The 14,625-nt window shown below is 44.6% G+C and overlaps 1 protein-coding gene and 1 long non-coding RNA gene across 5 annotated transcripts in view; one reads left to right on the top strand and one right to left on the bottom strand.

The window, feature by feature from the left end:
• The window catches only part of LOC143442331 (uncharacterized), a 28,471-nt gene that overhangs the window by 1,535 nt on the left and 12,311 nt on the right, over positions 1-14,625 (top strand). The window lies entirely within an intron of this gene.
• The window catches only part of Phactr4 (phosphatase and actin regulator 4), a 75,288-nt gene continuing 63,072 nt past the window's right edge, over positions 2,410-14,625 (bottom strand). For all 4 annotated transcript variants that reach the window (XM_034503263.2, XM_034503266.2, XM_034503262.2 and 1 more), the window contains 5 exons: positions 13,845-13,900; positions 10,390-10,451; positions 8,207-8,344; positions 7,525-7,601; positions 2,410-4,767 (listed from right to left, as the gene is read on the bottom strand). In XM_034503263.2, coding sequence (XP_034359154.1) covers positions 4,752-4,767; positions 7,525-7,601; positions 8,207-8,344; positions 10,390-10,451; positions 13,845-13,900 — 349 coding nt within the window. In that variant the 3' untranslated portion in view covers positions 2,410-4,751. The remainder of the gene's footprint in view (positions 4,768-7,524; positions 7,602-8,206; positions 8,345-10,389; positions 10,452-13,844; positions 13,901-14,625) is intronic.

Here is a 14,625-nt window from a genome sequence, read left to right as displayed (position 1 = left end):
CTCAATATGGGGTTTCTCTGTGTAGCCCTGGCTATCCTAGGGATTTTCTGACTATGTTTCTACTGAAGACTGGATTCCCTTCGCATGCTCAAACCAACTGACAGAATTGAAATAACCTCTCTCCTTTAAAGATTATTGTGTGTGATGGTAGAGGACATGTCCACATGCCGTGGAGCTCCTGTGGAGGCCGGAGGACAACCCTGTAGTCAGTTCTCTCCAGTTCTAGAGACTGAACTCCATCAGCAGGTCCTTGTGTTGGTGGTTGTTTTGTTGTTCATTTGTTAAGAGACAGAGTCTCACTCTGGGGTCTGGAAGGAGGAGAATCAGGAGTTCGAGGCCATCCTTGGCTATATAGAGCGAATTTACAAGCCTGGGCTGCATTTACCCTGTCTAAAAAACAATGAAAATAGGATATTGAAAAGAAAGCAAAAGATAGATATTTGGGGGTGGGGAAGCAGAAGGAATAGAGATAATGATTAAATAAAGAGGAAGAGTGTCCAGAGAGGCAGAGAGAGGGAAGCAATGTTCTTGGGAGAAATGAATGTCAGTTTGAAAGCAAAAGGTTGCCAGGCCCAGGTGGCCCACTGACCCAGGCTTGCTTCCCAGGGATGGAAATGAATGGAACCTTGAGCACAGTTCAATCTGGTGATGGTCCATTCATTCACTCTTTTTTTTTTTTGAGACAGGGTTTCTCTATGTAGCGCTGGCTGTCCTGGAGCTCACTCTGTAGACCAGGCTGGCCTTGAACTCAGAAATCTGCCTGCCTCTGCCTCCCAAGTGCTGGGATTAAAGGCGTGCACCACCACTGCTCATTCATTCACTCTTGAATAAATGGTGGGTCACAACCTCCTATAATGGAATTTGATGCCCTTTTTTGGTGTGTCTGCAGACAGCAACAATGCACTTATATAAATAAATAAGTAAATCTTAAAAAAAAAAAAAAAAACAAGACATCAAAGTGTAAGTATTAGGAACTACTTTTGACTTCATTTTCACATTTTAAAATCTACTTACCAGCAATAGTGACTTTGCTTTTTTTGTACATTCTCATCTTTTATATGACACGCAGTCCACTTGATATCCACTAGACTTGCCTCTATTGTTATTATTCAATGTGTATATGATATGTATGTGGACATGCTCCTGCCACAGGGTGTGGAGGTCTGAGGAAAGCCTTGTGGAGGTGGTTCTCTCCTACCTCTATGAAGATTTCTGGGCTCTAGCTGTCCCTTAGGCTTGATGCCAAGTGCTTTTACCTACTGAGCCATCTTGTTGTCTCTGCCCTCTCCTTTCTGATGTGGTTCTCCAAACCTGTCTCTCTCCACAAAGAACCAAACTTCATCCCCTGTTCAGGAAATACTAGGCAGTGTGAACCTTCACAACAACCTTCTGGAGACATTCTAACCCCAAGGCTACAGTAACAGCTGGAGACCTAATAACTCAGGCCACAGGAACCTGGGAGCAGAGAAACATCCAACAAAAATCTCTCCCTCCTGGTTTCTTTTTACGCTTAGTAAAGGGTAATGTGCCAAGTAGCAAGTGAGTCATTGCTGAAACTGGGTTGCCTGCCAGAAAGGACAGGCAACACCAGCTGCTCGGGTGACATCAGCCTGAGGTTCAGTTAGCAGTGAGTAAATCCTTGTAAGGGACTGAGTGGGTTGTAAGTCCTTGTCCATGTGCAAAAATGGTATTTGTTTTGACCTTAAAAACAAAACAAACAAAAAAACCTGACCTATACAATTTCATTTTTCAGACAGGGTGGGGAGTGGCTAGGTAGGTGAGGCACCTAGTGTAGTTACCAGGCATAGAGGGCTCCCAATACTCTCACTCTCTCTCTCTCTCTCTCTCTCTCTCTCTCTCTCTCTCTCTCTCTCTCTCTCTCTCTCTCTCTCTCTCTCTCCACACACACACACACACACACACACACACACACCCCCCAGGGTATGCTGGCTTTGAATCTGCTATGTTCCTCAAGATGACCTTGAACTTCTGCGCCTTCTGCTGCCTTGGCTTCAGAAGTGTCGGGGGACAGTTTGTCCTGTTTGTTTGATGCTGGGACTGTATCAGGCAAGCACTCTACTGAGCTATACCCCCAGCCTTGTGATTTTTGTCTGTGCAGAGAAATACACAAACATGATAGTTTCACTTCTGGCTGTAGTTAACATATCTTTTACCTTCTTTTTATTTGAAGTCACGAGCAGTATTTTGGGTATCACTTTTAGGTTGTTTTAGTCTTCTTGAATAAAACAAAACCAAACCATAGGCCAGGGATATAGCTTAGAGTGACTATCTAACACGCATGAGGCCTGAGTTCAATGTCCACCACTAAAAAAGTAACAAATCCAGTTTTTTTTTTCTTTTGGATATTCTAAAATACTTTAATAATTAGGACTGGTGGGAAGACTGATATACAATGTAATCATGTATTTTACAAGATTCTGTGCATCAGGGAAGCATCTTAGCGGACACGCTAGGCTCTTACTCCTTTACATTATGATCATAAGCTTCAAATTACAGAAGAAAATACATCATCAACTTATATATACAGAAGAACAAAACCACTGACTAGATGCCGCCCTAACATATCATGCTTCAGAAGACAAATGAGATGAACAGTGAGTGGGAGCCCTTGATGGCACACACAAGCAGACGGGGAGCTCAGGCTTGGCACCGTGAGGGAGAGCAGCAGTGTGAGACGTCCAGGGAGGCCCGGTGGGTGCATCTGGGAGACTTGTGCGTGGGAGGTGGAGGCAGGGGGATCCTTGGCTACATAGTGAGGCTACATGAGACCCTACCTACATGTTACCACACCATAGACAGCACAGACACAAGCAAACTACTCTATACCTGGGACTGAGAAAGGAGAAACAGGGGCAGAGCAGAGGCAGAGCTGGGGAAATCAGGGGCGGAGCACCGGCCTTGCTTGTGAGAACAGCCTCCATCAGCAACACAGAACAAAACGTAATCAGAGATCAGCAGCTGTGGCAACCTTGTATCCAGACTTCTCACAGGCTGAACTGAACTGTCCTTTTTTACCCTCCTTAACTCAAGCTCTGAGGAGATGAGGACGCAGTCTTTTTTTCCATAGCCAGAAACTACCTGGCAATAAGAGAAAAAACAAATAAAAGCACTTTTTTCTCCATAGAGAAGAAAGTTTTAAGGTCACTTTAGCTTTTTTGTTTGCCCTATATTCTAACTCTTTAATAAGTGTGATGTTGACAAGGAGAAAATTGCCGAAAGAATACAGACAGGAAACAGAATAAACGGAAAAATTCTTTTTAAAAGATCCACAGTTCACTAGATATTACGGTAAGTAACAGCTGGGTATGACTGTCACCATCTGTGATCCCAGACTGGGAAGGCTGAGTAAGGAAGACTTCAAGTCAAAGGCTAGCCTGGGCTACATACTGAAGTACAGACTAAAACAAAAAGAAAAGAGACAAACCCAGCTACATTTCTCTTCCACTTACAATGTAAATAGAATTTAGGCAGGAATAGTGAGGCTGTGTGGGGTCAGGAAAAAAGTTCTTTGAGGCACATAATCAAATCTGCACCCAAGTACAAATGGGAGGCCTGACAAGAAAATGCAGGCACCAACCACACTGGCTACAACATGGACTGGAAAAGCAAGTGAGGTGCTGGCTGTCAGGAGGGAGGGGCTAATGCAGTAGAGAGGGACTGTGCAGTAGGGAGGGCCAACAGCACCAAGGAAGGGGCTCTGGCTAGAAGCACGGGCACCTGTAGCACACAATGCTCCCATAGGCTGAAGTGATTTACAGTATCATTTGGTACAAGGAACGTATAATAAAGTCTGCCCCATGAGTCAGTTCTCTGCCAAACTGGCATTAATAGTAAGGCCTTTTTCTTGGTTTGTACATAGAGAATGCACATGGCTTTCTCATTTGATCACCTGGATTCTGATTATAGCTCAGACTATGGAATGAATACATTTCCCCATTTCTTTAAGCTCACTTTAAAATAAGGGCCAGGATGAAAGCATGAAGGTTCGTGCTTATAATCCCAGCACTTGAGAGGCTGAGACAGGAGTTTGAGGCCAGCCTGAGCAACACAGTGAGTCTGCAGGCCAGCCTGAGCTACACAGTGAGTTTGCAGGCCAGCTGGAGCCACAGTATAAAATCTTGTCTCAAAACAAAAAAGAAAGGACCTAGGATGACAACTGCCGAAAGGAGAGAGGGACAGGTCGGAGCCTGGGCTTCCTTCCGCTTCGAGAGCGGTCAGTGCAGTGCAATCTCTGAACTGACACCAGTGAGGTCCAAGCACTTTTTCTGGAAGTGGGGCTTGGCTGGAAGGGCTGGTGCATCCAGAAGGCTTTTTTTTCCTGGTAAGAGGACTTGATGGCTGGAATCATGCCTCCATGAGTGGCTCTCAGACAGGCAGACGGGTAAGGCTGACGGTACAAACAGCCCCAGCACAGCTGTCATGTGCTGCAGCCAGGGAAACTCAGGACCTGCAAGTGGCCCTGTGCTGCTGTGGCTGGTGAGAGAAGCCCTCAAGGCTGCTGCAGGGTTGCTACAAGGCTCCCGGCACCGGCGTTTCCCTCTTCTCTAAGGGGAGCACAAGGATCCAAACCCAGGGAAGGCTACATCATACAAGTGCTGTTTGCCCTGAACCAGATCCCAGAGCGGCTCTGGCCCTGTGGGAAGTGCGAAGGTCTCCCTGGAGACAAGCGACAAAACAGTTATGCTTTTCCTTTTCCAATGGTCCTTTAGTTCCTTTCTCAGGCTTCAGCTTCATGGGCGATGGTAGCTGGAAGGGGTCAAAAAGGGAGAAGTGATCAGACAATGGAGACTGCTTTCCTCTTCCTGAAATTTGTTTGGGGAAAATCAAAGGAATCCCGCTGATTACAGAAACACGCACACTTCAAGTAGTGCTGAGGACTGGCCCGGGCCTGACACACTGTGCCTCTAAGTTACAGCTCAGCTCTAGGTTGGTTGGGTCAGTGCTGTGCTGCTGTAGCTGAAGGGGAAGTACTGCCAGCACTTGGGAGTTTGAGGCAGAACTGCTTTGAGTTTCAGGCTTGAGCTACAGTTGGAGATAGTATCTCAAAAGCCCCCCCCCCCCAAAAAAAAAAGAAAAGAAAGAAAAAAGAAAAGAAAAGGAAAAAAAAACAAGGAAAAAAAGGAGGAACAGGTCAGACCCTGTCACTCTGCAGATGAGAAGCAAAACCACTGTTTATTAGAAGCCAAGTCAATAAACAAGAACACGGGGCTGGAGAGATGGCTCAGCCTGTGAGAGCACCAACTGCTCTCCCAGAGGACCTGAGTTCAATTCCCAGCAACAGTATGGTGGCACACAACCATTTGTGATGGGATCTGATACCCACTTCTGGTGTGTATGAAGAGAGCAACGGTGTACTCATATACATGAAATAAATATATAAGAGGCAGGCGGATTTCTGAGTTTGAGGCCAGCCTGGTCTACAGAGTGAGTTCCAGGACAGCCAGGGCTATACAGAGAAACCCTGTCTCGAAAAACCAAAAAAAAAAAAAAAAAAAAAAGAAAGAAAGAAAAAAGAAAAAAAAGAAATAAATATATAAATCTTTTAAAAATATTAATAAATAAAAAAATAACAAGAATAAAATCCCTCGCTGACATGGTACCATATTTGCACTCTGGGCTGCAGCGTGGGTTCTGAGAGAGAGGGCTGCCTGCTCGGTAGATGCCACAGTTTACTGCAGTTTACTTCTCATTCCCCCTTCTGCTGTGACAAGAGCTTGTAACATCACAGGGTTCTGTCCTGATTCCCTGTTGCAACCCACGGATCTAGAATTGTAAATAATGTGTGGTAGGTGCTCAGGAAATACTTGCTAAATAAACTTAGCTGTCTACACAGCTTCCTGTCTCGCAGACCTCACAAATATCACCACACAAGGTGGAAATCTGAGCACTCAGGTGTGCTGGCTCATATCTGTGTTCTCAGCTCTTAGGAGGCAGCGGGAGTAGCGGAAGCTGCAGGCAGCTGGGAATGGCGGCTCAGGCCTGCAAGCCCAGCACTTAGGAAGCACCCAGTACATGTGAGGCCAGCGATCTGCACAGTGAGACCTTGTCTCGCAAACAACAGTAACAAAAGTAGCTAGGGCTTAGTGACTTAAGTTTGTTATCTCAGCACTCAGAAGGTAGAGGTTGGACACCGGTGACGGTGACTTCAGCCCAGCACTGGGTATACATACACATTCTCCACTTAAGCTACACAAAATGCAAAACTCAGAATGGGCATTTGCAACTGCCTCTTGGGTCTCATCCCTTTTTGTTGGTGGTGTTGCTTTGAGATGAGGTCTGATTTACCACAGGATGTTCTGGAACTTGCCGTGTAGCTGAAAATGACCTTGAATTTTTTTTTTTGTTGTTTTTTTTTGTTTTGTTGTTGTTGTTTTGGTTTTTTGAGACAGGGTTTCTCTGTGTAGTCCTGACTGTCCTGGAACTCACTCTGCAGACCAGGCTGGCCTTGAACTCAGAGAACCACCTGCCTCTGCCTCCCAAGTGCTGGGATTAAAGGCGTGCGCCACCACCGCCCGGCCAAACTTTTTTTTTTTTTTTTATTTAAAAATTTTTCTTCATTTTATGTATTCACCATTGCTTTCTTCAGACACAACAGAAGAGAGCATCAGACCCCATTGCAGATGGTTGTGAGCCACCGTGTAGTTGCTAGGAATTGAACTCAGGACCTCTGGAAAAGCAATCAGTGCTCTTAACCTCTGAGCCATCTCTCTAGCCACCTTGAACTCCTGATCCTTATGCCTCTACTTCCTAAGTGCTGGGATAACAGACATACACTACGATATCCACGTTACGGACTGTTGGGTAAGCACACTCTACTAACTAAACCACATTGTCCGCCCTCTGTATTTATTAACTATTCTATTTTTAATTTGTGTATGTGTGAGTGCCAGCCCACAGACACAGCAGTACACATGTGGAAGTCAGCCAACAGTTTTTGTCTCCCACCTGTTGGAATTAAGATCTCTTATTCACTGCTATTATACCAGACTAGCTGGCCATGGGCTTTTGAGGACTGCCCCATCTCTGCCTTCCACGTCACCGTGGGGTGCCAGTGTGATAGACACTCACTGCTGCATCTGGTTGTGTAAGATCTGGGCATCCACAGTCATCTTTACACTTTGGAAACAGCTCGTCCACAGCCGACGCCTGGCCCTACTGTCTTTGGTTTTTTTCTCCCCCAGATCTGAGGACAGAATCCAGGGCCTTCCGCTTGCTATGCAAGTGCTCTTCCACTGAGCTAAATCTCCAACCCCCGTCTTTAGATTTTAATACAAAGTCTCATAGAGTCTAGGGTGGCCTTGAACTCAGAACAGGGATGGGCTAGCCTCCAACTCCTAATCCTTCTGCCTCCACCATCCAAGTGCTAAGATTATGGAGGTATGCTACCATCCTTGGCTTTCTAGATCAGCTTTCTAGATTGGCTTTTCTAGATCAAACAACTTTGTTATTTGTCTGTTGCAGAAACTTCACTTAGCCACAAGTATTTGGGTATTTGGGTCTTACCGTGTAAAATGTTTGCTGTCTACGTGAACCTCCATCTCCGAGCTTTTAAATTCATTTAATTCTTTCCTTATGGCAGCCTGTAGGACAAAAGTAAGCTTTGAATATCTTTTGTCTCCTGAAGGGCGGCTGTGTGACTCTCCATGTATCTCTAGTAGGCTTACTGTTAGAAGGAACCATAGGTCTTGGGTACAGCCCAGAAGAGAGAAAAAGCCAAGTCTAGAGAGCCAGACACGCATTAGCCTCCCTGATAGCATGCAAGCAAACTCACAAATCTCAAGTTATATCAAATATTAAAAAAATAGAATGTACAGTCTTTGTAGTTTTCACAGTATGTTAAACAGGCATAGAAGTGAGGTAAGTACAATTACTCCAATATAGCCCCATATTTCCTCCAATTATGGCTGTTAATAATATATTTTATTGCAGCTAGAAAATGGCATGGCAGTTAAGAGCACTGGCTTTTCTTCCAGAGGACCCGCGTTCAGTTTCCAGCATCCACAAGATGGCTCATAATTGCCTGGAACTCAGTTCCAGACGACCAGATTCCTTCTTCTGACCTCTTTGCACAGATATACATTCCAGGAAAATACTCGTACACATAAAATAAGTGTTTTTAAAAAGTATTCTATTTCCATCTCAAAGAACAGGGAAAATCTGAGAGACTGTCTGAGCATTGAGTTACCTTGTCAGCAGGAGTCAGTTTGGTCCACGGTTTATCTGCTCGTCGGTCATAGTCTTGAGCATCTGTTACCTCCACATACTCATTAAACCTCAGGATCTTCCTGGCAAGTAGTTCAGCCACAGTTGGCCTTTGACTGAGCTGAAAGAAACAGCCAATCATGCATTCAAAATGCCTTTACTCTTCACTGAATGCTGTGAGTTACCTGAGGAGCCTGTTTTGAGATAGGGCTAGCTCAAGCTAGCCTGAAACTTACAGTGATCTTCCTGCTGATTCAACTGCCTGGAGCCAGAAGGACAGGCCAGAGTCACCACACCCAGAGTACCCAGTAAACTGTGACTACACCACCCTGAGTCCTATCCTCCCCAAAACTCCCCATGGATTCTGGGTAACACAGTTTTCATTTTGGGATGGCAAGGTAGCATCATGGGTAAGAGCGTTTGTTACCCAGTCTGACAGGTTGTGCTCAATCCTAGGAACTCACTGAGTGGACAGAGAACTGACATCTAGCAGCTGTCCTCTGACCTCGATACGTGAACCACATTACCAAACACTCCATACACAAAGTAAGGAAAAGTGTATGAGAACACTGGAAGGACTTAGGTTTTCGTTTGAACTCACTTCACTGTACAGAACCACTACCATGCCCCATGTTTTACAAACTAACATGTGCTCTCAGACCTGAGCATCAGGTTACAGAGTAGATGCTGCCTGAGAATAGAGTTCAGCACAAAACACATGCTTAGCATCCTTGACATCCGTGTCCCACATCATCGCTCTGAGGGCTCCTGGGAGAGACCTGGTCAATGCTATCCAAAGAGCAGATTCTGTGGGAAATTATGAGGTTTTTTTTTCTTTTTCTTTTTTTCTTTTTTTTTTTTTGTTTTTTTTTTTTGTTTTTTTGAGACAGGGTTTCTCTGTGTAGTCCTGGCTGTCCTGGAACTCACTCTGTAGACCAGGCTGGCCTTGAACTCAGAAATCCTCCTGCCTCTGCCTCCCAAGTGCTGGGATTAAAGGCGTGCGCCATCACTACCTGGCTAAGTTTTTTTTCCTAAAGATTTTTATGTATGAGTGCTCTGTTTGCATGTATAGACATGACATGACATGACATGACAGATGGTTATGAGCCACCATGTGGTTGCTGGGAATTGAACTCAGGACCTCTGGAAGAACAGTCAGTGTTCTTAACCGCTGAGCCATCTTTCCAGCCCCAGGAATCTATGGTTTAAGGCTGTATAATTAGATAACCTTCAATGATGGAAGGCAGGAGACCCAGGAATGCCTAGAGGACATCAGCAAGGATAATTCCTCCATTCCTGGAGAGGAAAACATGGAATATCCACAATTTCACTATTCTGAGAACTCTTTAAAAAAAAAAAAAGATTTATTATTATCATTATTTATTAAATATTTATTATTAAATATCATCTTTAAAAAAATTTTTTTTGATTTTTGATTTTTGTTTCCAGGATGGCTTTGGACTCAAAGAGATCCACCTGCCGCTGCCTCCCAAGTGCTGGGATTAAAGGTATTGTGGCATTATGCCTGGCAATTCTTATGATTTTTAAGAAGTATCATCAAGTGCTAAGGGCAAATCAACATGTGGAGAAGCAATCACAAATGAAGGGTGGGATTGAGAAGAAAAGAGAGGACTCTAGTACCAACACAGCACGATACAGAAAAACTTCTATCCCACACGATCCAGACCATGGAGAAAATCATGTCTCTTCATATTTTTCAGGTCTTAGGACTATTTCAATTATTTTCTTGATTAGAAAAGAAGCAGTTTGCATCGCAAAATGGAACACTACAAAATTCTTCTATTATTGCTCCTGCATATCAATAGGATTTTTAGTCTAAAATGGCTCACTGGTAGAGCATCTGTCTAGAATACACAAGGGGCCCTTTATTTAATCCCCGACACCACAAAACAAACAAACACCTAAGTAAATAAAACCCTCTAGACAAGAAACCTCCTAAGTTCAGAACTTTTGGTTTAAATTTAAAATATAACAGCTTTTTTTTTTTCAAATATTCAAAACAAACCAACAGAAGACACTCCTGCTAATGTGGTGGGCTGTCTATGTCTATGTGCATGTGCTTATTGTCACACTGATTTATGGCACAAGTCAGACTCATTCATTCCAATCACATAGATCATTCAAATACAAGGACACTCACCGTACCTTTCTAGTGAGCCGACGCTTAATTTCCCGTTTTTCTGCTTGGCGATCAGCTTCATTTTTAGCTTCAGTTGACAGAAACAAAGGATATTACTTCAACATGAAAATTGGCACAGCAAACATTTTAGTAATTATAATACATATATTTCTTAGAAGTCAAAGTTAGAACAAATGACTCTATCTGCAAATGGCTAATTAAAAACCTTTTCCTAGGCCGGGCAGTGGTGGTGCATGCCTTTAATCCCAGTACTTGGTAGGCAGAGGCAGGCGGATTTCTGAGTTCGAGGCCAGCCTGGTCTACAGAGTGAGTTCCAGGACAGCCAGGGCTACACAGAGAAACCCTGTCTCAAAAAACCAAAAAAAACCAACCAAACAAACAAAAAAACACCACCTTTTCCTACCTAGGGTGGTGGCATGCACCTTTGATTCCACCACGAGGAAGCAGAGACAGGCAGATCTTTGTGTCTTTGAGGCCAGCCTGGTCTAGAATAAGTTCCAGAAAGACCATGACTACACAGAGAAACCCTGTCTCGAAAAACTAAAAGTAAACCACACACACAAAAGTAGCTTTTCCCTGTCCACTGTATAATCAAACATCTAAGCACAAGATAGGATAAGATGGCACTAAAAGAGTTAAAAATCTTTTAACAAAATAATAAGATAAGAGTTCAGAGCTGGGAGTTTAGGTCAGTGTGACCGAGTACTATGGATACCAGGATAGTTTGAGTTGGGAGGCCCGTGCACCCTGGATACCAGGAGAGTTTGAGTTGTGCACCTGGATACCAGGAGAGTTTGAGTTAGGAGTTTTCAGCGTGCCCGTACATCCTGGATACCAGGAACTTGGCTGATTACGTATAGGCTCTTAGAGAATAGCCTGTTCCTTGTATCCTGTCACAAACTGAATAATGGGCTGGGACTTTCCACAGGTGCTCTCCAATAGCCCTCCCTTACTCCCCCTGGGTTGTGGTTCCCCCTCCCCGAGTTGTGGTTTTGGGCTTTAAATTCTGTCTCCAAAGCCCCGGGGTCAGACCCCATTGCCCCTGCGTGGGCTACAGGTCTTGACCTCAGTATACTGATTAAAATATGCCTCTTGCTGATTACATCAAGTTTGGTATCTTACAGTTAATGGGTGGCCGCGAATTTCCGAGGCTTGGGTGAGATCCTCCATTCGTGGGGGCCTTACAGCACACCAGGCTTGCTGCCATTGAGCTAAGGATATTTTTTACATTTTTTAATACACTTTCCAGCTACCTAAAGGTTCAGGTTTAATTTTTTAACCGTGGTTAAACATTTACAGAGCTAAAATTCTTTCATATTGATTATAGTGCTCTTGAAAGGAAGTTTTTAGGCGACAGCAAGCTCAGTGCACTTGGTGCTTGAGAACCCGAGTTCAATTCGAAGCAACCAAACAGTGGCTCACAATGGCCTGTAGTCCAGCTGGGCTGGGGAACTACACTCCCTTTGCAGGCTCCACCATCACCCCACCTCAAACATAGCATACACTCACCACATATGCACGCACGCACGCACGCACGCACGCATGCATATGCCCATATAAATAAAACAAAAACAAATAATTTTCTTGGGGGGAAAAGGTTGTAAGGGCTGTAGAGGTGACTCAATGGCTAAGACTTCACACTGGGGCTGCAGAGATGATGGCCCAGTAACTTAAGAGCACTGGCTACTCTTCCAGAGGATTCAGGTTTGATTCATAGGCTCAAAACCATCTGTAACTCTAGTTCCAGGGACCTTATGCTCCTTTCTGGCCTCTGAGGGCCACCAGACACAAAACAGACATGCATGCAGGCAAACATACACATAAAATTAATATTAATGCTGGCTGGAGAGATGGCTCAGAGGTTAAAAGCACTGGTTACACTTCCAGAGACACAGAGTTTAACTCTCAGCAACCACATGGTGGCTTGCAACCATCTACAAGGTTTGGTGCTTTCTTCTGGTGTGCAGGCATACATGCAGGCAGAACACTGTATATATAATAAAGTCACATTAAAAAAATAATGTATACTGCTCTTGCAGAGGACCTAAGTTTAGTTCCCAGCACTCATAAGGGGTGGCTCACAACTGCCTATAACTCTGGTTCCAGGGGGATCTGATGCCTCTAGCCTAAATGGGTACATGTACTTATTGGCATGTACACACATACACAATTAAACATAATAATAAATCTTTTTTAAAAAAAGAAAACATTCTCAGAATAATGCTTGAGAACAGTCAATTGATGTAGTGCCATGGTGAGGGTGGTATCTACAAAGCTTCTCATTCTAAATCCAGAGTGTCTAGACTCTGACTAACACAGTCCAGCACTGAGCAGACAGGTAATGGGATGATCAGCTGGTGTGCCCAGAGCCACTCCAGGAGGCCCTTCTTCTATTCCTCTGCTGAAATGTTATTACTTTCCTTCTTACTGGGCCTTTCCACTCTACCACAGATACCCTACCCTTATCTCTGTACCCTTTTCCCTTTTGGTTTCTTTCCTCCTCAGCCCCTGTATCCCTTCACATCCACATCCACAGCACAGCCAGCACAGCCAGCACAGCCAGTGGGATGGCATCTGAGAAACAAGGACACAGGGAGTCCAAGGACATAGCTGGTCCTTATCCTAGGGACTCAGCTCAGGTTTCTCACTGAGGTAGATACTTCCAAGGTCCAGGGACACAGAAGGGCCTTAAGGGAGGAGGACAGTGTCCAGAGGTCCAGGGGTGTGCTGAAAGCCAAGGATAAGAGTCTGTGCTGTGAGAGGGGGCTGACGTGGCTTCTCGCAGAAGGGAGAAGGGAGACCCAGAGTGGAAAGGCTGGGCTGGGGCTCTTCCTGGTGATTTTAACTGGGATGGAGACAAGCAGATGAGCATTTGTCTAGAACAGAGATGAGATGGAACTGGGAGAATGTGATTACCATCTGTCCTCAGGAACCCTAGACTCCAGAAGGGAAGGAGCCACAGAGCACGGGCTTTAACTCAAAACTCTGGTGAAGCCTTAGACCAGAACACTATTGCAGGAAATTAACTATGTACAGGAACAGGAAGTTAGACACACACTGCTATTTAGTAGCTACAGAAATACAAGTCAAAGAATAGAAGGAGAAGGGAAGCCATGGCTCAAGGATTGTTCTGAGCCTGAGACGCCAAGGGGAACAGCAATGTCCTGTCCATCTGTTCAGCTGTTACCTTAGTTCCCTCAACAAAGAAAGCATGGGCCAAGCCTGCACACACTGACACACTGTGACAGATGCTAACACAGATCCAGGATGCTATGAGAACACTTGAACAAAATTTTCTGGCATATCCTACACACTAAACAATACCATGGTGACATCTTCCTAGGAAGCTTGGGCTTCCCAAGCAGGGACTAACTCTCCTTAGTCTTTTAGCAAATACTTCTGTCCTAGTGCATATTGAGTTCATGGTGCACAGATCTGGGCTTCACTCTGCTCAACTCACGCTGTAGTATATTCCGTTGCTCCAGTTCTTCTGCTGTTGGTCTTTGACTCAGTCGCCTACAACAGAGAGACAAAGGGTAGTTACTGTCCAAGGTAAACACCGTTTCTAAGAATTTGGAGGGTTTTTTTGGCCAGGATTTATATTGACATGTAACAAATAAATCTGCAAAATTTCTAACAGATCCTTTGGTGGCTTCTTTGTTTATCATGAAACCAATTTGACATTGAAAGAACTGAGAAACACACAATACAATGTTGAATGTGATGGCTCACACCTGGGAAGCCAGTGCCTAAGGGTAGAGGCTCAGCATTACAAGATCCTGTTTCAGAACAGAAGGTGTGCGAGTGAGGAGGCAGCTTGGCAATAAAAGCACAGGCTGTTTTTCTGGGAGAACCTGGATTTGGTTCCAAGTACACACATGGTGGCTCACAACCAACTCTGAACTCCAGTTTCCATCAGGGGATCGGTCGCCCTCTTCTGAATTTCTCCGGTACTGCACACATGGTGTACACACAACCAACACACTCATACACATAAAAAAATCTTTAAAATGAACAAAAGCATCCTTGATGGGTAATCATGAGGACCAGAATTCAGATCCTAGCAGTCATGTAACAGATTGAGGATGGTGGAAAAGAACAGGGACAGGAGGATTACTGAGACTTGCCTACTCCCAATCTATCAGGAAGCTTGAGGGAGAGACACCACCTCAGAGAGAGAGAGAGAGAGAGAGAGAGAGAGAGAGAGAGAGAGAGAGAGAGAGAGACAGAGAGAGACAGAG

The sequence above is a fragment of the Arvicanthis niloticus genome, chromosome 5, assembly GCF_011762505.2.
Source record: "Arvicanthis niloticus isolate mArvNil1 chromosome 5, mArvNil1.pat.X, whole genome shotgun sequence".
NCBI classification, from domain to species: Eukaryota; Metazoa; Chordata; class Mammalia; order Rodentia; family Muridae; genus Arvicanthis; species Arvicanthis niloticus.
This window is presented reverse-complemented; position numbering and strand designations above follow the sequence as displayed.